The 22409-nt window shown below is 58.6% G+C and overlaps 1 protein-coding gene across 8 annotated transcripts in view; it reads right to left on the bottom strand.

Moving 5' to 3' along the window:
- The window catches only part of SYT7 (synaptotagmin 7), a 63907-nt gene extending 55480 nt beyond the window's left edge, over positions 1 to 8427 (bottom strand). For 7 of the 8 annotated variants that reach the window (XM_066360812.1, XM_066360829.1, XM_066360821.1 and 4 more), the window contains exon 1: positions 7640 to 8383. In XM_066360812.1, coding sequence (XP_066216909.1) covers positions 7640 to 7670 — 31 coding nt within the window. In that variant the 5' untranslated portion in view covers positions 7671 to 8383. Of the gene's footprint in view, positions 1 to 7639 lie in introns of all 8 variants that reach the window. The other variant, XM_066360807.1, reaches the window with a different exon arrangement.
- Positions 8428 to 22409: the final 13982 nt, after the last annotated feature.

The raw sequence follows: 22409 nt of genomic DNA, 5'->3' as shown, positions 1-22409 counted from the left end.
TGGAGTGATGTGTGTGAGGAACACTGTGGGCTGAAGACCACCAGGCCCGGCTAGGACGTTCCCCCTTGCCACTGCCGTGACCTGCACGTCCTCCTGACCTCTCCTTCCCTGGGCTGCTTTCCTTCCCGTGAAGGGGCCCGTCGTCCTTCCTGGCATCAGGCTCTCCTGTGAAGGGGCCCGTCGTCCTTCCTGGCATCAGGCTCTCCGGCGCTCACCTGAGCCTGTCCCCCACAGGAACAGATCGTCAGCGCAGGTGGGGAGGCGACGTAGGTCATTCCCACCTCCCTGCTTCCTGCGGCAGGGCGCACAGACGCACTACACGTGCACACGCTGTGAGGCACTCACCCAGGGACGGCCCCTAGGGAAGTGAGAAGACACACCCAGGCCCTGCTGGGAATGGGCCCCTGTGGCAGGGGCCAAGGGCACAGAATGAGGACGGCCACCTAGTTGCTGTGGAAACAGACTGGCTCCGGTGGGGCCCTGGAACTCAGGCCCGGCAGGGCAGTGTGAGTGGTGGGGGCTGGGGCGGGATGAAGGGCCAATCCTCAGGAGCATCAGCTGTGTCCCCTGGGTCCTGGGCCTGCCCACCTCGGCTCCACATCCCTCCTGAGAAGGCTTTCTCTGATGCCCCCGCTCTCTAGGGAAGCGCCTGAGGGTATCCGTTCATGGCCACCTGTACCAGGCTGCCGCCTGGTCGCCCATTATCCACCGCGAGCTTCCCATTATCAGTCCAGCTAGATGCTGCGGACCTCCCTGTGGGCGTCCTGGACTCAGCCCTGTGCAGGTGAGAGGTGGTCCACCCTGTCACTGCATTCAAGTTCACAGAGAGCTGCTTGAACCACGGCTCTCCATTGCTCTGTTTTAAAAAAGTCCAACTTTTCTATTTCATTATGCCAAGACTTTCCTAAGCTGGCCCACCCTGCCTTTCCCAAGCCCGAACTCCTACAACTACCCCCAAAGGCCCCCCTTCCAGCCCCGTTCAAACACTCCTCGCTGCCTCAGCTGGCCGAGACGTGTCACCGCTCCAGGCCGCTGTGTGTGCCGTCCCCGCCACCCTGAACGCCTCGCTCCTGCTTGCTCACGTGGCATGCTCTTACTCTGCCCTCAAGAACCAAGGCCGTGGACCCAAAGCTCACCCTTAGGTCGGGCAGTGTGGCTGGAATCTCAAATCGACTTTTGCCTGCAAGTCCCCCTCCGGCTGTTCTGGTGGTAAGTGACTGACGCTGGCTAAGCGAAGCCCTCCCCTGCTCCTCCTCCAGCGGGGCTGAAGCCAGGCTTGTCCTCCTCGGAGCTTCTGGAACCCGCATCCCACACGTCAATCACCTGGGTCAGGATCACGCTAACAGCTGCTGTCGGCTGCGTGTTGTTATGTGCTGGGCTCTCTGCTAAAGATGTTTCCTGCCTTATCTTCCCTCATTCTCCAACCCTATGGAGGTAAGAACCATCATCATACCCATTTCACAGAGGAGGAAACTGAGGCCAGAGTGGCAGAGTAACTTGCTTCAGGGACACAGCAGCGAGTATCTCTGCCAGGACTTAAACAAACAGCTGTTTGACCCCAGAGACCTAGCTTAAGTAAGCCAACCCCTGCCGCACCGATGTAAGTGCTTACTTAGCGCATACTGAGCGCTCCACAAGTCAGAACTTGCTATTGTTACTGTGCTCTTGTTATCATCAGGAGAGGAAATGGGTATGCATGTAACCTGAGAGGGTTCACGTGGGCTGCCCCTGTACAAAGCATGAAGTCCCCATCCCTGGAGAAACGGAAAAGGGCTCAGAGGAGCCCTTGAGCTGCCATGGGGGTCAGGATGGTACAGAGGTGTGCAGGGAGCCCCGCTGTCTGGACCCGGTGGACCCGGAGACCCCAAGGGGTGCAGGGATGAGCAAATGCTCCAAGGAGCCTCAGTGGGCCCAGGCTGGGCAAAGTGGGAGAGGGTCCTGTGTGCCGCGGAGCTGGCCCTGCTCTCTGGCCCTGCTGACACCACCCTCTGGTAATGAGACGGATCCAATTTGTACCCAGGGCCCCGCCGGGAGCAGCTGCCGTGGCAGGGTTTGAAGTAATTTAATTGGACATATTAGCCACACAGCTCTCTCCTCCGCTGCCCTCGTGCAGGGCCTCACGCAGGCGCCCCTCACTGCCTCCCACGGCTCGTGCCGCCCCACCCTGTCTGGGGGCAGGGTGAGTCCTCGACCTACTGGCACCAACCTCTTGGCACCCCTCCTTTTCCATTCCCGAGGGGGCTTCTGGGGCTCCAGAACCAGAGGGCTGCCTGGGCTCTGCAGGCCCCTAGCTCTCCCCTTCCCTGCTGCTACAGGAGACCCTGGGGCTGCAGCTCGGACGCCTCCCTCCCTCCCTCCTGTCTCTGACAGGCAGATGGGCCGCTTCTCTCCCAGCCAGGCTGAGAGCCCCCAGCTCCCCGTGGGCCCCGGAGGGCAGGAACGGAGCAGGGCCCCGGAGAGGGGGGCAGTCTCCCTCACAGAGCTCTGAGGGCAGGGCGCGTGCGCGCGCGCGTGCACACACACACACACACACACACACACAAACACACACACACGTGCACATGCACGCTCACTGACTGACCCACACACTGTCGTGGAAATGCCCATATCCGTACACACCAGAGCTTCAACATCCGTGTCCACACTCCCGCGTGCCCACAGCCAGGTGAGGCCCTGTTCCCAGCAAATGGAGGCCTCGGAAGCAGCCAAGCCGGCAGGTGGGAGGGTGTGGCAGGGGACAGGCAGGGCCTGTACCTCCCAGGGGACAGGGACCCAGGGCCAGGAGGTGCTCCCCCTCCCTGGTGCTTCCGACGGAGCTCCCTGCGCACCTCCAGGCACCTCACCACGAACCCACTCATTGGCTGCTGTTTGCAGCAGGGACGGCACTCAGAGGAGCACAGTACCACCGTGGCCGTCCGCCGCCACCCGCGCCACACGGCAGGCAGGTGCATCTACCACACCGTGCTTCTCCCCGCAGGCCCCGCCTCCCCTGCCCCCGCTCTGGGGCCCCACTCGACCATGACACTAGTGGGCTCCTAGCCCCGCCCAGCAGGGCAGACACCTTCCCAAGTGGCCCTGCCGGGTAGAAGCTGCAGAGCCCCCAGAGAAGGCCCAACATGCCGGCCCACATTCCGACCAGCTGGGTCCAGAATCCCAGGCGCCAGCTCTGGGCGCCATCCAGCCCCTTCCACAGGTCCTGCGCCGTCTGCCAACTCCATTCCAACCCCTGGGAACTCTGCTGGGTGAGACCAAACCCTGTCTTCCAGACACAAGCTGGACAGGGCCCAGACGGCTGCCCCCGCTGCCTGGAAGGTCAGAGACGTCCATGTCCATGGAACCGACCCAGTCCGCCTGGCACCATTGGCTGGGGTTCCCTGGCAAGGCGGGCAGGCACCCGGGCTTGGCCTGGCACAGGGTGGCTCTGGCACCAAGCCAGACTGGTGACTGCCCCAATAGAGAGCTGACCTCACCAGCTGCATGTGCCACCTGCAGGGCACTGCCCATGGAGCAGGGGGTCGGTGCCCACCTGGGAGGCCTTGGTGCCCTGCGCAGTGGAGCCCTCTTCCAGCCAACAGTCTCCGGGAGGCCCCTCACCACTCTCCTCCCTGCTGTTCCGGCCTCACTCCCCTGGGGGAAGCAGTTACTGAAAACGGTCCATCAGATTCAATAAGGATTCAAAGTCCCTGAGAGAATAGGGGATGGGCAGGGAGTGGGGGCGGAGGAAAGGGAGGGGAGCCACCCACTCCTCCTCTGCTTTTCCCTGAAGACCTCCTGCAACAGTAAGGCTCCAGGGGGTGAGGGAGACGGCCCTCCTAGGGCGCTCTGTTGCCTCCCATGCCCCCTGACTTCCAGCTGTCCCTCGCCTGTCACCTGCTGGCCTGTGTGTTCCCACCTGGATCAAGCCTGTTCCAGCCCCTCCTACCCAACTAAGGTGGGCTTCAAGGCTATCTTCCTCTCCTCCATCCCACAGTCCTTTAGCACTGAGCCTATTGGTCAAGCTGTCCCCACAAGGCCACTGAACAGCATGAACCAAGGCCAAGGGGGTCCTGTCTCCACGGGAAACTCTATAGCTTGGGAGCCCTGACTCCCCTGACCCAAGTCCCACGGAAGTCCTCCCTTCCTGCCTGCATTTCACACCTGCTCAGCCACAGGTGCCCCTCTAGGTCATGGCCCGTTGGAAGACCCTGTGATCTTCAGTCCTAGGCTCTGACCCAAGCCCGGATACAGGGCAGGGAGGTCTGGGAGTGTGCAGAGGGCGCAGGTAAGGGGTGGGGGGTGTATGGGCAGATGAAGGTGGGGGAGAGCTTGTCAGTGAAATGGTTAGACAGTCAGGTGTCCTTGGACCGTCCCACACTGCAGCCCTGGTCCCCGAGCCTCCAGCCCTCACAGCATACCGCTGACCTGTTCTTTCAGCCATACTTCTAATTCTTGCTCCACACATCACCCAAATAGCCACTGCCCTCAACGTGCCCAGAAGGTGCCCATTGGCCCGGGCAATCTCATGGATTCTTCTGCCTTGAGAGGGGAGGCCCGTACAGTGTGCCCTCCACACTCCCTAAGAATGACCTGCAGGCAGAGCTGCTGTAGGGAGCAGAGCCCACTAACAGGTGGAAGAGATGAGACTGCAAGTACTGCTTCCCCCAGGGACAAGCCTGCGGAGGTTCCGGGCAGGCCAGGCCAGGCCACCCTCAGGACCTCACCTCTCTGCCCGCACTGCTGTGCAGGTTCAGATTTTCCCTCTCTGGCCCTGATCACTCGCTCACTACAAGGTCACCTCTCCCTCCCTCCCTTCCCGCTGCCATCCTGCCTGCCCACTGCAACGCTGACCCCTGCAGGCCTGCTGAGGCCCTGCCTGGCCTGGGGACAGGCGTCTGAGGGGCCCAGGAAGGCCTGGCCAGGTCAGCCTGGGGGTGGGCAGAAGAAAACTGAGAACACGGAGAGGGCCACATGTCTAGGGGAGGTGGCAGAGGTGAGTTTGCAGGCATAGCTGGGGAAGGCCAGGCAGAGTTTAGAGCAGAAGCTGATGGGAGTCTTCGTTCTTTACTGGGTTCTGGCTTTTTCCCATAGTCCCTTGCTTCAGCCTTGATAGATCTGGGAAAGAACTGCCTGGGTGGGAAGGGAACTGTGCCTGTCCTGTCAAGTAAGGATCTTAGCAGTAGGCTGAGCCCTATGGGCACATGCTGAGTGAGTGGGCTGAGGAAGGGGGTACCACAGAAATCCTCTGGAACCAGCTTGGGAGATGGGAGAACAGGAAATTAAAAAAAATCTTAAAGGACTGGGCCGCAGGTGTTCCTGGGAGTAGGTTGAAAGGATTGGGATATAAAAGGTTCTGGCCCCTGGGAGACCAGAGACTAGCTTGAATCACACAGGAATTAATTTGCATGCCTCACTCCCACCTGGTGCCAACCACAGGAAAGATGGGGACCCAGAAGTGGGGGACACATAGCCCTGGCTGGAGGAGCAGAGTCTTGGGAGCCTGAGAAAGCTGGGAGGAAGTCTAGCTTGGAACTGTAGGCTTTATAGGAGGTAGGCAGAGATGCCAGGGGCACAGAGGCTAGAGTGAGATCTCTGGTCCCTCAGAGATCCCCAGGGGACTAGGAGAAAAGCAGACCCTGCTATCTCCAACCTAATACTGATCCCACCCAGCCCAGTGCCCACATCAGAGAGAAGTAGAGCGCAGGCTGGTCTGCTTCCCAGAGCTGGCCCTGCCATGGCACTGGTGGGTCCGGCAGCGGCAGTGGGAGTGGGCAAGACCGGCGTCCACACCAGAGAGGGAGGCCCATTGGTGGTGGGGGGGCGATTCGAGGGGCTGCCGCGCTGGGTCCTAGGCCCTTTGTATAGAAGATGCCAAACATGTAAAGTTGGACTCCATGGAGAGGCCAGAGGTGCTTGAAGGTGGGGTGATGTCATGGTGCCCAGGCCTGGGAGGAAAGAGAAGGGTTGGAGAGGAGAAGGCACAGCTCCAGGCCACTAACATAACAGGAGAGCGGGTGAGCAGGGGAAGGAAAGTGTCCTCACTACATCTCCCCTTCCATTCTCACATCCCAGAGCTGGTCTCTGAACTAAGCTATTGGCTTCTGAGAGGGTGATCCAACCAGGAGAATGCCTCTGCCCTTGGTCCAAGTGCTGGAAGCTGGCTGCCTCTTGGGGGAAGATGCCAGGGTAAGTAACCTGGGTCCAGACAGATGAAGGGAGGAATCTTCAAAGTCAATGTCCCTTCAGCCATAACCTAGAGGACATTCACAGATGGGCACGAGGTTCCAGAAAGGGAGACTGAGTCTCTTTCCCTGTTCTACCTGAGCCCCGAGTGAGCAATGGCTGGCCCAGCGAATCTCCCTCAGTCAGAGCCAGCTGCAGTGACTCGATGGTGGTGAGCAGACTCTTCAGGAGGCAAGGACAGGCTCAGGCCGCCCCGGAGGGAAGAGCAAAGTGGAGCCCGGACAAACGCAGAAAAGCAGGCGTCCACTGGACAGCCCTCAAAAGCCGTGGGGTCCTAGGTCCCTTCTGTGGAGGGTCATCCTAGAGCTGGTCCCTCCCCCAGACCTCCACCCCCAGGATACCGGAGTCAGGAAGCCCAGGGACTCTCTTCTGGGTGCAAGTCCTCAGGCTGGGGGGTTGGTGCTTTCAGCATCAGAGAGAAACCCAGGAACTGAGACGCTGCTGCCAGAACTGGCAGAGTGGGAGTGCTGGCCTGGGGCGGGCACCCCCGGAGGGAGCTGAGACCAGCCTGGGCAAGAACTGCAGGGGACCTGCCTACAGGTGGGCACTGCACAAGGAGGCATCGGGAGCCCGAGGAAATGGCAGAACCAACTGCCCAAGAAAGGAAGAGAGGTTCTGGGCTTGGCTGCCAGGACGCCAGGCTTCCAGGATGCCGAGCAGACGTGGGCTCCAGGCCACTCCCCGGGCTCCAGCTCGGGAGAGATGCAGAGAGCACGGCCCCTCCCCCTCCGTCTCCGACAGGACTGGAGTGAGTTTGGGGTTCTCGGCTTCCCCCCTCCCCAAGCCCAGGAGAACATTGCCCTGGCACCCCCATGCTCATGGATGTCGGCTCTCCTTCCCTCGGGTCCTCCTGCCTCCCTCCTCAACGCTCTGCGGCTCCCCAGCAGCCCCATCCCCTGCTGCTGCACCAGATTCCCACCTGCCCCCTGGCACCCTCTCAATTCACAGTTGGCACTGCCGATGTCACTTCGCTCCCCAGTGCCTGCAACCTTGGTTAAAAGCTTCCCGGGATCCCTGTCCTGGGGTCCCCCAACGTTGGCATCTCCCCTTTCATGACACTGGTGCTGGGGACCCGGGCATGCCTGAGGGCACCGGCCGGCTCCTGCGGGGGCAGCGGCTCTTCGCTCCGCCACACACGTTGTCCTTGGGCTGCTGGGGCCGGGGGGTGGTGGCGGTGGGAGGAGGTCCTTGTGGGGATACTGCGAAGCCGGCGCCGGGCACTCAGCCCGGCGGTGCTCAGACTACGGGGGCCGGGGTCCGAGCCGCGGTCGCTCCAGCCCGCGCCCCCGGGCTGCGATGACCCCGGGGGTAAGTCTCCGCGGCTCTGGCGGCCCAGGGACGGGGCTCCGAGACGGCGCCCGCGCTGCCGCCGTCCTGCCCACCGGCGTAGGGCGCCCAGCCCGCGCGGGGCCGCGCTTACCTGGGCTGGCTGCCTCCGGGTCCCGGTACATGGTCCCCTCGTCGCCGGCTCCCTCCGGGCTCCTCAGAGCCGCCCGTAGCCGCGCGCTGCTCCGCCGCCGCCGCAGGGCATGGGGCCCGGCGACCCCCGGGGGCGGGTCCGAGGGCGGGGGCCGCGCGGGCTGCACCGAGCCGCGGAGCCGGGGAGCGGGGGCCGCCCGCCAGCCCTCCCGCCCGCCCTCCGAGCACGCTGCCGCCGCCGCCGCCGAGCCTCCTCCCTCCGGCCTGCGCGCCGCGTGTGCGCGCCGGAGCGTGTGTGTGTGCGTGTGTGCGTGTGTGTGTGTATACGAGGCCGTGCGTGCGTGTGTGTGCGTGTGTGTGTGTGTGCGCGCGTGTGTGTGTGTGTGTGTGTGAGAGCGCGTGTGTGAGCGCGCCCGGGGCACCGCCGGCGCCGCCCGCCCGCTGCTGCCCGCTGCCGGCCGCGCGCCGCACTGCAGCCCGCGCCCGCCGCCGCCCGGAGCCGCCCCGAGGGCACCGCCGCCGCCCCGCGTCCCGCCTGCCTGCAGCCCCCGTGGGGAGGGCACGGCGCACTCCGGCTGCGTTCTTAGAGCCTGCGGGTCCCGTCGCACTGCGCGGCCCACTCGGCCGGTGCGTTCCTGATAGCAGCGGCTTCGAATCCGGCAGGGCCGCGGAGCCCGCCACCTCCTCCGAGGTGTTTTTTGACTCCGCTTCAAAAGGCGTGGAAATCCTGTCCAGGTTTTCCACTTGGTGACGGCTCGAGGGCGTCAGCTCGGGCCTCCAAACCGCGACGGTCCGAGGGAGACGGGCTGGTGTGTGCAAAAACGAGGAGTGGAATTTTTTGCCAGGCTGAGCCTGGATCCTCTACTCTGGCCACCTCTCAAGCTTGCACATATATGGAACCGAAAAGTCTAGGATCGCCCTAGACTAGACCTAGTGACTCTCGCCACTTAACCCAGTCTAAAGCTTAGAAGAAGAAAACAAACCTTACAGCCTGTGCTCATCTACCCGCCCCGCCCTTATTTTCCTTGACATTGCTTCCGTGTGTAGGAAGGAAATCTCTCCTTGCCCTTACAAACCTGGGACTCTCTCGGCCCTCTCTGCCCCCCTGTCAGCTCAGCTCAGTCCCAATCAGATGAACCCTGGTTCTTCTTTCTCTGCAGAACTGGAACTGTTTGATTCTGTGGCAGAGAAGAGAAGGGCCCTTTCCCTTAGCATTTGAGGGGCCTGGAACAAAACCTATCGGTGGTTTCAGGTACAGAGACCTCCCTGCACACACCTACACACCTGATTAACGACACCACCACCACCCCACGCAAGGCACACAAACACACCTCCCACACCAGCAGCTAGACGCTGAAGCGGCACACAGCCTGCCCCCACCCTGAATTGGAGGGGGTCAGCAGGAAGGTGTGATCCCAGGCCTGCTACAGCATCCGCCCATCCCTCCACTGAGAAAGCAGTTCACAGATGAGCCAGGCTTTCCAGAGTCAAGGCTTCCTCCTCCCACCCTGAGAAATCCACTGAACTGATTTTATACTGCACAGCTCACACCCAGCCACACCTCCACCTTCCCACAGCGCAGCGGGCAGCCAGCACCCACAGGGACAAACCTCGGCTCCAGTATCCCCCAACACACACACACACACACACACACACACACACACACACACGCACCATTCCCTTGAATGCACATGGGGCCAAGCAAACCTTCATGAAGATTGTTCCGGTGGAGAACAGATTTCGTTGGATTGAATGTTCTAATTAAAAATGGAAGGAAAAGAGGCATTTGTAGGTTCTAGCCCACAATTCCTCAGTGGCCATAAATCTCAGCCCTCATCCCCTGGTCAAGGGCTATTACGTTTCATATACCCACATACAGCCAAGAATCCAGGAGCTATCCACACACCCTCTTTTGGCAAACCACAGAAAGCCAAGCCAACGACTGGGACCTCAGGGTCTCCAGCTTAGCTTGTTCCCACTCCCTCCCACAGCTGCCTCTCTCATTGTCCTAGTAAAGAGCCAATAGTGTACCTTTTCCTCGCCCCCCAATCCTCCCTCCCTCACCCTCCCGAGACTCCCCCCATCAACAGGCACCACACAGAAATGTTCTCTGTTCAGGAATCTCCCCACCCATCATCCTGAGAGTCCAGAGGGGGATAGCAGAATTCATCACTGCATCTCAACAGATCTTTATAAGCATCCAGATTCACAGAGTTTTTCAGTGGTGGTGGGGGAATGGATCTGAGAGATGACCTAGGCCACCCCTCAGGTGACAGATGGTGAAGATAAGGCCTCTAGAGGGGAAGGAATTGACCCAGGGAGCTAAAGACCCCAGAGTAAAGACCCAGGGGATTGATGAGAGAGCTAGGAATAGAACCTTTGGTCCTGACTCCCAGCCTTTTGCCAATATCACTGTGAGACTCACAAGAAGACCTATGGCTGCTCCCATCCAAGAGCGTCCAGCCTGTCCCTGGCAGAAATGAAAATCCCAATCTCATTCACTGCCAGCACTCATCAGACAACCATTGTTCCAGAATATCAGAACTGGAGCATCCGTCAAACATATCAGTTAAACCCCAAGAGATTCTGTTATGGAAACTGAGGCTCTGGGGCATTGAAAACCTTTTTATTTCCTGCCTGAATCACTGATGCAGTAAAAGCTTTGAAGACACCCTTTCTCTGGGCCTCAGTCACTTTGTCTAGAGGATGCAGAGTCATTGGAAAGAGGAAAGAATACAGATTAGTGTAGTTCTGTTATGCATAGCTGTGTGACTCTGGGCAGACTACTTGACACCTCTGGGCCTCTGTGTTCTCATCCATACAATGGAGATAATAATAGCACCTAATCCCTTCTACTATTATAAAGACTAAACGAGATGATATAAATAAAGCACTTAAAATGCTACATGGAGAATTGAACTTATTGACAGATATTGAATGCCTTTATAGTTAGTTGTTTATCCTTAAGAGAGACACCACATATTCTCATTTCCATGTTTTGACTGTCAAGGAAGTTCTTCCAGATGTCTAACCGCAAACCATTCTGCTGCATTTGAAGGCTATTCTCTCCTTCCGGAGAATCAGTGAGAACCAAGCCAACTGTGAGTTCCTATCTTCTGAGCACTCGTGGAGTATGGAGCACAGGCAGGACATGAAGTCTGGGATTGAGCAGATCCTCGGAGAAAGGAGGTCAGAGGGTGTGAATACCCGTGTCCTGCCCTCAGGTCCCATCCCTCGCAGGTGAGGGCCTGGGCCTTTTGTTCTGCCTCTCCCGCCCCAGAGAGGCCTTCTCCTTCTGTGAAGCTGCTGGCCCCTGTGTCCTCGGTTCCATGACGTGTCAGGAAATGCTGGCAGCACCTAATTCCCCCAGGGCTGCCACTGCTTCCTGTGGACCCTCGGGCCTGTTTCCAATTTGGTGCTATCATAGAGGCGCAGGTGTCCTGGGTCAGCTTCGGAAGGGACTCGAAGTAGGGAAGGACGTTCTGTCCCTCAGGAGCAGATGCCAGGTGCGCACTCTTCCCAACAGGGCCCCTGAGGCTGCCTGGCTTTGTTGCTAGGCCACGGCTGAGAGGCAGACTCCTGGGTTCCCTTCCGGCTTCTGCCGGGCACGGTCTCTAATGCTGCTGTCCTGCAAGGCTCCTGTCCCCCCCAGCCCACCCCCTTGGCTGTGGCTGAATTATTAATAAAAGTGCTGAGAAAGCTGTTTGTGCAGTTCACGTGACAGAACAAACGCACTTCTTTCCTTGCCACCATTCATGAGGCGAGAGACGCAGGCTGAGCGCTCGCCTGATCCAGGAGGGACAGCAGAAGACAGCTGCGAAGGACCCGCTGTTGTGCTCGAGTGGGAGCGAGGACGGCTCTGCCACCCTGTCCCTGCAGTTGCCCCACCCCAGCTTCCCTTCCCTCTTCTGCTGAGGGCAAGAGTCTGGAGAAGGTAAAAGCATAAAATTCACAGAAGTCGCCTCCCCAGGAAGGACGCAACAGCCAACTCCTAGAAGCAGCTGCTGCCACCTCTGTGCCCACCTCATCACAATGGAGACCGAATCAATGCTTGCTGATCAACCACCTCTTCTCTGCAGAAGACCCAGGAACCACTGAATCTCGAGGCCCACCCAGGGCCCACGCAGGTCACACTTCTGCCCAGCTGCGCTTTGAAAGGACTGATACTACAGATGCAGGTCTGGCCCACAGTGTCCTGGCAAGAATCCTAGACTCGAACTCTGGTCCTGCCTCTGCCGCTAGCTAGCTATCTGGCCTCGACTGTTTACTGATGTCTCTGGGCCTCAGTTTTCTCATCCATAAAATAGGACTAAGTCGTTGCACCACATCAGTATGTGAGAGAACACTGGAGAGATGGCTAGGCAAAGGCTGAGTGTCCTTCCTGACTCCAAAGGGATGACCCCAGGCATGAAGGACCTTGCCCCAGGCTGACCTTCCATAGGCCCGGGTCCCTGTTCCTCATCCTCAGGTCATGTTGCAGGGGCCAGAAACATTCTCTTACCAGAAACGCCTTCCCCAATCTTAGCCACGCCCTAATTTCTCCGTGTAACCTCCTCCCCTCCTAGACTCAAGCCCTGAGTCTCTCTCTGTGCTCATCCTGGCACTCCCCATAGATGAAAGCTGGTCTCCCTTCTGGGCAGCCCCTGCGTGGGACAGTTCCAGCCTCAGTCAGAATCTAGGCATTAGACCCCTGTTTTGAAACACCCCTCCCTGTTCTTACTCTTGTGCAACTCTGGGACCCTGAGGCTGACGGAGAGCCAGCGGACGAGAGAGGTGTTCTTATCAGGACGCACGGTGGAAGCACTTTGGCTTGTCCATTTACAAGCCGAATGACCTGGGATAAATCACGCAATCCTTCTGAGCCTCAGTTTGCCAGTCTATACCATAAGCATGTTGGTGTTTAATCTTGATTTGGCCTTGGAATCCTTTGGGAATCTAATGAACCCCATGGACCTCTCCTCCCTAGAAAAATGCACGCCCATATATAGATGTGATATTTCCCATAATTGGGTGGCGGACTCTTACAGGCTTCAGATAGAAATCCCTGTCCTAGAGGCCTATGTGGTCACTTCCAGCTCTGACTGAGCCCAGTGCTCTGCCCTACGCACCCTCCACACAGGTGATTCTCGGGTCGGGTCGTGGTGGGGGTAGGCTTGTGGTCTATCCCCCACATTTCTGCTTCCATAGCCCCTTCCCCCAGCGCTCCCTGTGTGTGGAGTGTTCAGACCAGCGGTTCAATCCGCTTGGAGCCTAGGAACAGGCTTCACCCGCCTTTCAAGGTATTTAAAGGTTCTTTGACCAAATGCTTTTTGATCCGCTGCTGATGGGAACCAAGCAGAGGTTTTTTTCGCCAACAGCCCCTCTCCCCCCATATATTAGTGACTAAGAGCTCTTTTGATATTGCAGAAACCTTCTGTGGATTGTTCAAAGCCTTGGCCTTTGTGGCCACATTCCGCGGAGACCCACGCCGGTCAGCTCCAGCTGCCACTGCCCACCTCCAGTGGTGGCCTAGTTAATGGGCCCTCCTAGTGCTAGAAGGCTCTGCCTGCCGCTGCAGGACGCCCGACCTGAGCCCAGCTGGCAGAGGGCTGCTTCAGTCCAGCCCCTCTCCTGCCAGGAAGCCCCTGCCAGGTCCAGGTAGGATGGGCTCTGAGTTAAGTGCACCCCAGACTCGGGCACAACAACCTCCTTCTTCTTACCCAACTGAGGGTGCACTGATGGGCATGAGGCCCGCAGGACCTGTTAACCTCTTTCCAGCGTCCAGTAAATGAGACCCCTTAGCCTGAGGCTGAGAAGAAGAAACAGGCTTCGGAAACGCCTGCCTGGTACAGGCGTCGGTGATTGAGGGACAGAAGCCAGAACACATTTACTCGAGTGGCGAAGACCCACTCTGCAAGCCCCCAACACAGCCGGGACCACTCCTCCTCCAGGGCCCCAGCAGGGGTATCCTTGTGTGGGGGTGGCTGGGGGGAGAGTAGGGTAGGGGATGAAGCATTGGGCTCAGGACCACCACCCGACGGACACCCCGAGCGCTGCCTTGCTTCTTGCCAAGTTGGCGGACCCACCCAGAGCACGCAGAGGTCCCGGCGGGGTGGGGGCCTGGGCGGGGATGCGCGTGCGCGGAGGGGGCGCTCCGGAGCCCGAGCTGGAGTGAGCTGGAGAATTACTGTGTGCAGAAAGTGGATTCGTCCACGTCCACGCTCGCTGCAGAAAAGGAAGTACCAGTGCCTCCAGCGGAAGGGGGTTGACACGCCCCGAAGGAGCCCCAGCCCTGCGCCCAAGGCCCCCATCCCTGCGACCCAGCTGGAGTTGAATGGAGTTGAAGACAGCAGTGGGGGTGGAGGCCCCACTTCTCAGCTGGTGTAGGCTTATCACCGCTGAGAGAGCTGTGACTGCCCCAGTTCCACGATGCCTGGCTCTGTGCTTCGGAGGATAACAGGAGATGGGCGAGTTTAGGTCCCCTTCCTCATTAAGGGCTCGGGCGCTGCTGGGCTCATTGACCCAGCCAGACGGAGCACCAGAATCCAGTCCCGGCCCTGTAATAACCATAATAGCAGCAGCCACAATTTATTGCGCTCTGAGGGCTTGCCAGGCCCAAGTGCCAAGTGCATAACACCCATTATCCCACTTAACAGTCACAGCAGCCGGATGAAGAAGTCCAGTTGTGATCCCCTCCGGAGGCAGACGAGGCTGAGGATCAGAGGGCGTGGCTTACCCGAGGTCACACAACCGGAAGGGGTGAGGAGAGGGGCAGCTGGGAGTCCCACCCCAGCTCTGTGACCAGGTCTAGAGCCCAAGCACTTAACCACTGGGCTTCGCTGCCTTTCCACTTGGAACTTTCCTGAAGATGGGCAGGCTCTGGCCAGGGCCAGCTCTTCATCCCTGTTTAGCCCAACTCATGGAGGCTGCGGGGGAAGCAGAGGTGGGGGCAGCACTGGAAAGAGGGAGACGATTGGGGACCACTCCCCCTTTGTTCTTGGATCACCTCTCTTTGTGTTACCTCTCCCCCCAATTGTGGGCATTCCTCAGGGCTCTGTGCTTAGCTGTCACCTTCCTTCCCACCCCACACTCCCTCCTGCATGCTCATCCACTCCCACGACTTTAGCTTCCGCTTTAGCCCAACTCCTAGCTCTGCCTCTGGGGCCCTGCCCTCCCTCCCAAGCTGGCATCTGCCTTCTTATTGCAGCCTCTGCACCCCGGTGGAGTGAATCCATCACCTTCCTTGGGAAGCAGCCCCTTCCTGGGGTCTCGCCATGCCCCTTCAGGCCTCATTACTCTGCCAAGCTCCAGATCAGTTCCCCGAGCCTCCCACTGCTGTCCCTCCACATCAGATCAGTTTCCGGGCCCTTCAGAGCTGTCCTCGGGGAGCCTCTCACACCCTCAGCTCAAACTTGGCCGCTGCCTCTCTAAGTCAGACACCCGCAGCTTTCTCGCGCTCCACCTCAGCAGCGGATCCTGAATGGTTGCCTGCTCCTCCATTCTGGTCCGGTGCCCTCTTTCACTGTGATTGTCTAGTAATCTGATCATGCTGCTCCCAGCAACACGCCCCCCGGGCCTTTGGTGGCTCCCCACGGCCTGTGGAATGAGAGGTAAGAAACTACGCCTGACATGGAGTCCTCACCAGTATAATGCCCTGTGCTCCGTGTCTTGTCCAATGACCTTCCTTTAGCCTAAGGCTCTTCCTGAGTTTCTGCTGTGTTTCTAGCCTTCAAAGCCCACCTCAAATGCCACTTCCTCCAGGGAGCTGCCCCGGATCCTCCCAGGTGAGTTTGAACTCTCTCTGAGCCCCACGGTACTTCCTCCGCACTGCTCTGATGGGACTGTCTAGGTCAGTGGTACCTGTGTGCCTTTCCTGTCCTGCCCCTGCCCTGCCTACTGCCCCCCACCCATGCAATGGGTCAGGAGCTCTTCAAAGTTAAGGACTGCCCGTTACTATCCATCCTCATCTTCCTTTGTTCACTTTTTTCTTCTTTCACTCATTTTTTAATTGCTCCACCCAACAGACACGCTCCTCTGTGCTCGGTGTGGCATGTACAGGACCCCTGGTCGGGCTTCTCCTCCGGGTAACTGGCACACAGTGGGACAAGTGTCCGGGTAACTGGCACACAGTGGGACAAGTGTCCGGGTAACTGGCACACAGTGGGACAAGCGCACAAATGGAGGGGTGCTCAGGGTATGTTCACAGGGAAGTCCGGCCTGGGCAAGCCTTTCTCAGTTCCCTGAGTGCCGGACCCTGGCCTCGGCACTGGGACAGAAGGTCAGGTCGAGCAAGACGAAGCCTTGCCCTTCAGGAGGATTGTGGGTCTATAGAAACAGTCTCTGTGTGTGGGTGTGAACAAAGTACGCTAAAACCATAGAAGACAGAACAATGACTTCGGCCCTGGAAAAATCCAGTAGCTCCCCAAATGCCGAGACTTTGCACCAAGAGGGAACCGCTTTAAGTCTTGCTGAAATAAATCGGATGGGAGAAGAAATGGCACATAATACAGACCAAAGGAGAAGAGGTAGAGAGGGGAGGACAATGGCAGAGCATTGTCACCACATTTGCACAAAGTGGCCCTGCTGCCCATCCCAGAGAGAGTGTCTTATGGGCAAATGAGCTCATGAGATGCAGGCCTCTGAACTTTCAGAAAGAAAGTATCTATATATTTGTGTGTGTGTGTGTGTGTGTGTGTGTGTGTGCGCGCGCGCGTGAGAGAGATACTATTAGTCATCGGACAAGTAACTCCTTTCCAGAAACCTCAATTTTCCCTTGGGAAAATCAAGCATACCCTCTGATAACTCAATTCCCTCCCTAGGCCTCAGTTTCCCCACCTGCAACATGAAGATGCGGGAGCGTCTGTCTCTGACTCTTCCAGGGAAATGCTCTGTCGGACCCTCGTTCTCTCCTGCCCTCCACACCCTCGGCTGAGCTCAGGAGTCCCCATCATGTCACAACGGCCACTCCCTGTCCTGTTTGTCTTTCTGGCCAAACAAGGCCATGCAGAAAGTGAGGCATGTGTGGATTTTCAGCCGGAAGTTTCCTTGTAAATTTTGGGGCCCAGGCTTCAGGCCTGTATTCTGAAAAATCCCCAGGTGGGCCCCTCCCTTCCATCCCAGTTCCAAGACCTGGGTTCTCCGGGGGAAGCCCCACTTTTCTCCAGGTTACCGTGGGCTTCTCCCTTTATGGCCAGAAGTGTCGGGGCACAAGATGCCCCCAGGAGAAGGGGATGAAGGCTGCAATGCGGGAAGAGGAAAGCTCCTACCATAACCCTCCTCACCCCCTCCGATGTGGGCTCCCGCCCATTCCCTGCACCTGGCTAGTGTGCTGCCCCTCCCACCCCCCCCTCCCCGTCAATCAGACACATCTCGGCATGTTACCGCCCACCCTTTTTTCCTTGCCTGCACATTGAATTGGTGACAAGGCTTGACTGCCACCCCCCCCCCCCCCGCCATGCTTCTGGTTCTCTCTCCAATCCTTCTCACCCCACCCCCACCCCCACCCACTGCCCTAGCCTAGGTCCTCGCATTTCTCATTGGCTCTCTCTGTATCCCCTCCTCTGGCTCCAAGTGGCTCTCCTTCCTGCCACTGTCCTATGGGCACCAAAGCACAAGTGTTACCATGTTGCTTTTCAGCTCAAAGCCCTCCCATGGGCCCCCATTGCTTTGGGGGAGAGGCTTGCTCCTTGTCTGACAGGCAGAACCTTCCTGACCTAACTTAACTAGAGGGGCAAAGTCGTCTTTGAAAGGGTTCTTAGGGTGAGAAAACTGTCTGAAGGACAGTGTGGGGGCATATTTCAGAGAGGGAACAGCAAGTGCAAAAGTGGGGAGATTGGCCTGGCTTGGGCGTCCAGGGGGTCTCAGACACACCTACTATGTGCCAGACACTCTTCTCATGTTGGAAGTACAGCAGTGACCAGAACGAAGACCCTTGCCCTCTGGGAGCTGGCATCTGGCAGGAGAGACGGGCAATCAGCAATAGCAAAATAAGTAAATGTCATTGTATGTTGAAAGGTGATGAATATTGTGGAAAAATAAAGGGTAGGGAGAAACAAGGGTTTTCTGGAATGCTGGGGATGGATTGCAACATAAAGACAGGGAGGTCAAGGTTGGCCTCAGAGAAGGTGACGTCTGAGCAGAGACTTGAGGGAGGGGTTCAGCACTGTGGCTCTCTGGGTAACAGTGGGCCAGAGATAGGGAACAGCCAGAGCAAAGGCCCTGAGGTGGAACTGTTGTGTCAGGAAAGCTGGAGGAACAGCAAGGAGGCTTGTGGGCTGGAGCAAAGTGGGGGAGGCAGGGAGGCATCGCAGAGGAAGTCAGGAGAGGAAGCGGGGAGGGGGTCATGGGTCACTGTAAGAGGTTCGGGAGATGGGGAGTTTCTAGCGTGCTTTGGCTGTAGTGAGGGAGCCGGGGCTGTTAGGAGGCTGTTGCAATAATCCAGGCCAGAAATGAGGTGGTTCAGAGCAGGGTAGATACAGCGGAGGTGGTGGGGAGTGATTGGATTTTGCATCTATTCTGAAGGCAGAACCAACAGGATTTCCTGATGGATTGGATGTGGGTTGTGAGAGAAAGGGAGGAGGTGACCTCACCTCCAAGCTCTCAGTCTGAGCAATGGAAGACTAGGACTGCCATTGACCGGAATGGGAAGTTGGTGTTAGAGCAACATTTCTCAATCTTTTTTTCATTATCGCCTACCCCAAAACCCCCAAGGACACTTTCTAGAATTTTTTTCTTCAATTAACACCCCCGCCCCAATTTTAATAGTGCAGTTATAATGTATATATGCTTATATACTTTGGCTCTTCAGAGTGTCACAGACCATGGCAATATCCAAGAATTTTTGTCCCCTCCAAGAACTAATTTTCACCCGCTTGGGAGAGGTGATGCTCCTGTGGAGAAGGCACGTGTTAGAGCAAGTTGTACACGGGAGGGCAGGCGCTCAGGTTCCTGCAAGACCGAGTGGAGCAGTCTGTTCCAGGGAGGAGGTGTGGAGGAGACACCTGGACTTCTGGGTTCCAGGCTGGAGGGATGGGTCTGGGAGTCAATGGCACCCATGTGACGCCTAAAGCCATGAGACCTGTGAGATGATCACGGCAGTGAGTACAGACAGAGGCCAGGCTCGGTGACTGGGCTTGGGGTACCCCACAATGAGGGGCTTATGAGGAGAGCAAGAATCAGCTGTGGAGACTCAGAAGGAACGTCCAGAGAGGTTGGAGAAAACCAAGTGAGCACAACAGCTGGCCGGGAAGCCAAGTGGAAAGTGTGCTTCGGGGGAAGGGAGCGCCAGACTGTGTCAAATGCTGCAAGACGGAGAACTGAGCCATAGGAGATGTTGTTGACCGGGGCACTTTTGATGGGGTGAGGAGGGGGAGGACAGCCGATTGGAATGGGTTTGAGAGGAACAGGAAGAGAGGAAGGGAAGGTAGTGGACTGACTACTCCCAGGAGCTTCTCTGCAGAGGGGAGCAGGGGAGAGACGGAGGAGAGCTGGCAGGGAAAGTGGGATCCAGGCAGCTTTGTGTTAGATGAGAGGAAGAACTGGGAGTCTGTTCCCTGATGGGAAGATGGGGATGATCTGGTGGAGAGGGTGAAATAGAGGATGCAGGAGGGACAGAGTGTGGGGGACGGGCATGCTGGACCCAGGCCCTCGAGCAGCACGGGGAGCTGAGCTCCGGGGCCCAGTGCGGGCGGCAGCGTGGGTGACATGTCTCGTGGGACTGGGGAGGAAGAACGTGTGGGTGCAGATGCCGGTGAGGGTGGCTGTGCCCACACGAATCTGGAGAGTCTAGATTGTCTTCGGGAAGTGGGAAACAAGGTCAGCAGCTGAGAGTCGGGTTGGGGGAGGCTGGGACAGGGCGAGAGGCACGGTGGTGGGAAGTCGTCCCGGGAGCAACGGGGGCAGCTATGAAAGGGTCCGCAGCAGCAAGCCTCTGCCCCCTGCTGGCCCAGGCCAGCTGCCCACCCACCCCACGCTCCACGAGGAGAGGTCTCATCCCGTCCTCAGCATTCTAGTTACCAACAGGGGCTGTGCAGGCAGGCGGCCAATGTTTGAATTCTTTTCCACGAGTCACTTATTGTGTAACCTCGGGCAAGATTTCTTTTAATGTCCCCACGCCTCAGCTTTCTCACTTGTGAAATAGGGGCAATGGCAGCAGAGAGCCCTGTGTGCTGTGCTATTTTGGACCTGTTGCCTGGCGTGGAGGAGGGCTTGGTAAGTAAGTGGAGGGGAAGGCGGGAGCGGAGGGGGAGGGGGAGTTTGCTCTCGGCCCCTGCGGCCCAGGAGAGGGGGTCAGCAGGCTGGCGTCAGATCTCTGCACCCCGCCACTGCCCAGAAAAACTCTGTGGCTCACCCCCAGTGCTCAGCTCTCACCATGGAGCTGGGGGCCCTGGCAGACCCAGCTCTCAGTGTCAGCTGGGCACGGAGCCGGCATGCTGCCCAGCACAGTCGCTAACTCAGCCCACAGCCAGGGCCCCTGGCCACCCCTCACCCACCAGCGGAGCCCACCAGCGCAGGCCAGGACACAAGGGCTGGAGTCGGCACCTCCCCCGCAGGCCCCAACCTAGACTTCCTCCCCAGCCTGGCCCTTCCTGTGTTTCCTCCCTGGCCCCTGGAAGCCGTTTCCTCCACGGGGTCAGGGCAGGATGTTATTTTCTCTCTCCAGAACTCAGAGCTTGCTGGACTTGCCGACTTCTCGGTCTGGGCCATTGAGATCCCCTAGAAAATCACCCCCTGGCTAGCCCCTCCCCGGAAGCTGTGAGATAGGGGGCTATGCCAAGGGGGTGTCCCTTGTGTGTGTGTGTATATCTGTGTAGGGAGTGAACAGGAGGGTTCATGGGGGCAATGTGGCCTTGCCCTTCTCCAGTGGGCTGGCAACACACCACGGAAAGACTGTGGGATGGGAGCTGGCACCGTGGGAGCGGCTCACCGCCTGGCAGTGGGGCCGGCTTGGCCACGCCCATCTGGGTACTCGCTCCCGGAGCCGTCCTCATTCAACCACCCCGCCGCAACCTGGAGGTAGCAATAAAGCCTCCCTCACAAGGGGCCTGCGAGGAGCGGGAGCTAATGGCCAGAATGGGCTCCATGGTCCATTATGAGATCCACAATGTTTCTCAGCATTCCCAGATGCCTGGCGGGAGGCGCGGGGAGGCAGCTGCCAAATGCCAGGTAGCGGGAAGACCGGAGCAGAGGTGGGGCCAATGGAGTGCGCAGCAAGCTCAGCCCCTCGATGACCCAGCCAGCATCCGCTGTGAGCTTGGTTCTCAGGCCTGGCAGGGGCTGGCGCCGATGCCTGGCTGTCCTGATCACTCGTGTGTCCTGCAAGCTGGCAGCCGAATGGAGCCCGGGTTTCCAGGAGCCTGGCAGAGACCAGCTGCCGCGCCATTCCTGCCCCGTGCGTCCACCCTGCCTCTCCCCTCCCCAATCTGGGTACCCCATGGGGAAAGGGTCAGTGCCCGGGTTTCCAGGAGCCTGGCAGAGACCAGCTGCCGCGCCATTCCTGCCCCTCGTGTCCACCTGGCCTCTCCCCTCCCCAGTCTGGGCGCCCCCCAGGGAAAGGGTCAGTGCTCGTGTCCACCCTGCCTCTCCCCTCCCCAGTCTGGGTAACCCCCACGGAGAAAGGGTCAGTGCCCGGGTTTCCAGGAGCCTGGCAGAGACCAGCTGCTGCACCATCCCCACCCCGTGTGTCCACCCTGCCTCTCCCCTCCCCAGTCTGGGTGCCCCCCAGGGAAAGGGTCAGTGCTCGTGTCCACCCTGCCTCTCCCCTCCCCAGTCTGGGTGCCCCCCACGGAGAAAGGGTCAGTGCCCGGGTTTCCAGGAGCCTGGCAGAGACCAGCTGCCGCGCCATCCCCACCCCCTGTGTCCACTCTGCCTCTCCCCTCCCCAGTCTGGGTGCCCCATGGGGAAAGGGTCAGTGCCCGCGGGCAGGGCCGTGGCTCAGGCTCCAGGAGCCGTTCCCAGAGCCGGGGTGACTTCAGTCATCGCTTAGAATTCCCTCCATGGACTGTGGGCAGAAGCCAAACTGGAAGGACAGGAGACTTGTCTAAGGAGACACAGCAGTTCTTTCTAGGCTAGTGGCTGCCTCCCTCTGCAACAGCCGGACTCCTCCGCTTCCCTTCAGGGGACTCCGGAATTAAAGAAGTTACTCCTTTATTTGTCCACTAGTGATGTTGAGCCAAAAGTATCTTGGCAGAGTGGTAATAACTCCTCCCTTTCATTGAGGGCCTGCTGTGTGTCAGGCAGTGTTCTGGGTTTTAGGAATACGGTGGTGAGTGAGGCCAAGTCTACCATCTAACCCTGTGGCGCTCACGTTATTGCAGTAAATCCTTATAACACCCTATGTGGTCAGTATTGTGATCCCCACTTTATTATAGATGGAGTAACAGGTTCAGAGCCACTAGGGAGTGAAATGAGGCTCCCTAGCCAGTGAGTGGCAGAGCGAGGATTCGAGCCCAGGCCTGTCAGACCCCATCCACAGCCTGACCTCTTAACCATGGATACACTGGGAAGAGTCTGGACTGGCAGTTGGAAGACGGGCATTGGCCACTCACTGGACTCTGGGCTTTGGGACAGTCTTTCCCTCCCTGGGCCTCTGTTCTGTCACCCACAGATGATCCCAAAGGTTCCTGCCAGCATTTCTCTAATTCTGGAATGTCAGAAGGACTGGAAGTCTGGCTTCCTGGACGATGGGGCAGAAACCCCTCTTCTCCTTGCCACTGCACCCTGGTTGGAGGGACAGGATCCTAACCTGCCCGGCACAAACCTTTACAGCACATGGGAGGAGTAGAAGCCAGGGA

This window comes from Saccopteryx leptura, chromosome 1, assembly GCF_036850995.1.
Source record: "Saccopteryx leptura isolate mSacLep1 chromosome 1, mSacLep1_pri_phased_curated, whole genome shotgun sequence".
NCBI lineage: Eukaryota > Metazoa > Chordata > Mammalia > Chiroptera > Emballonuridae > Saccopteryx > Saccopteryx leptura.
Note: the sequence above shows the minus strand (reverse complement) of the source record. Positions and strands in the feature narration are given on the sequence as shown.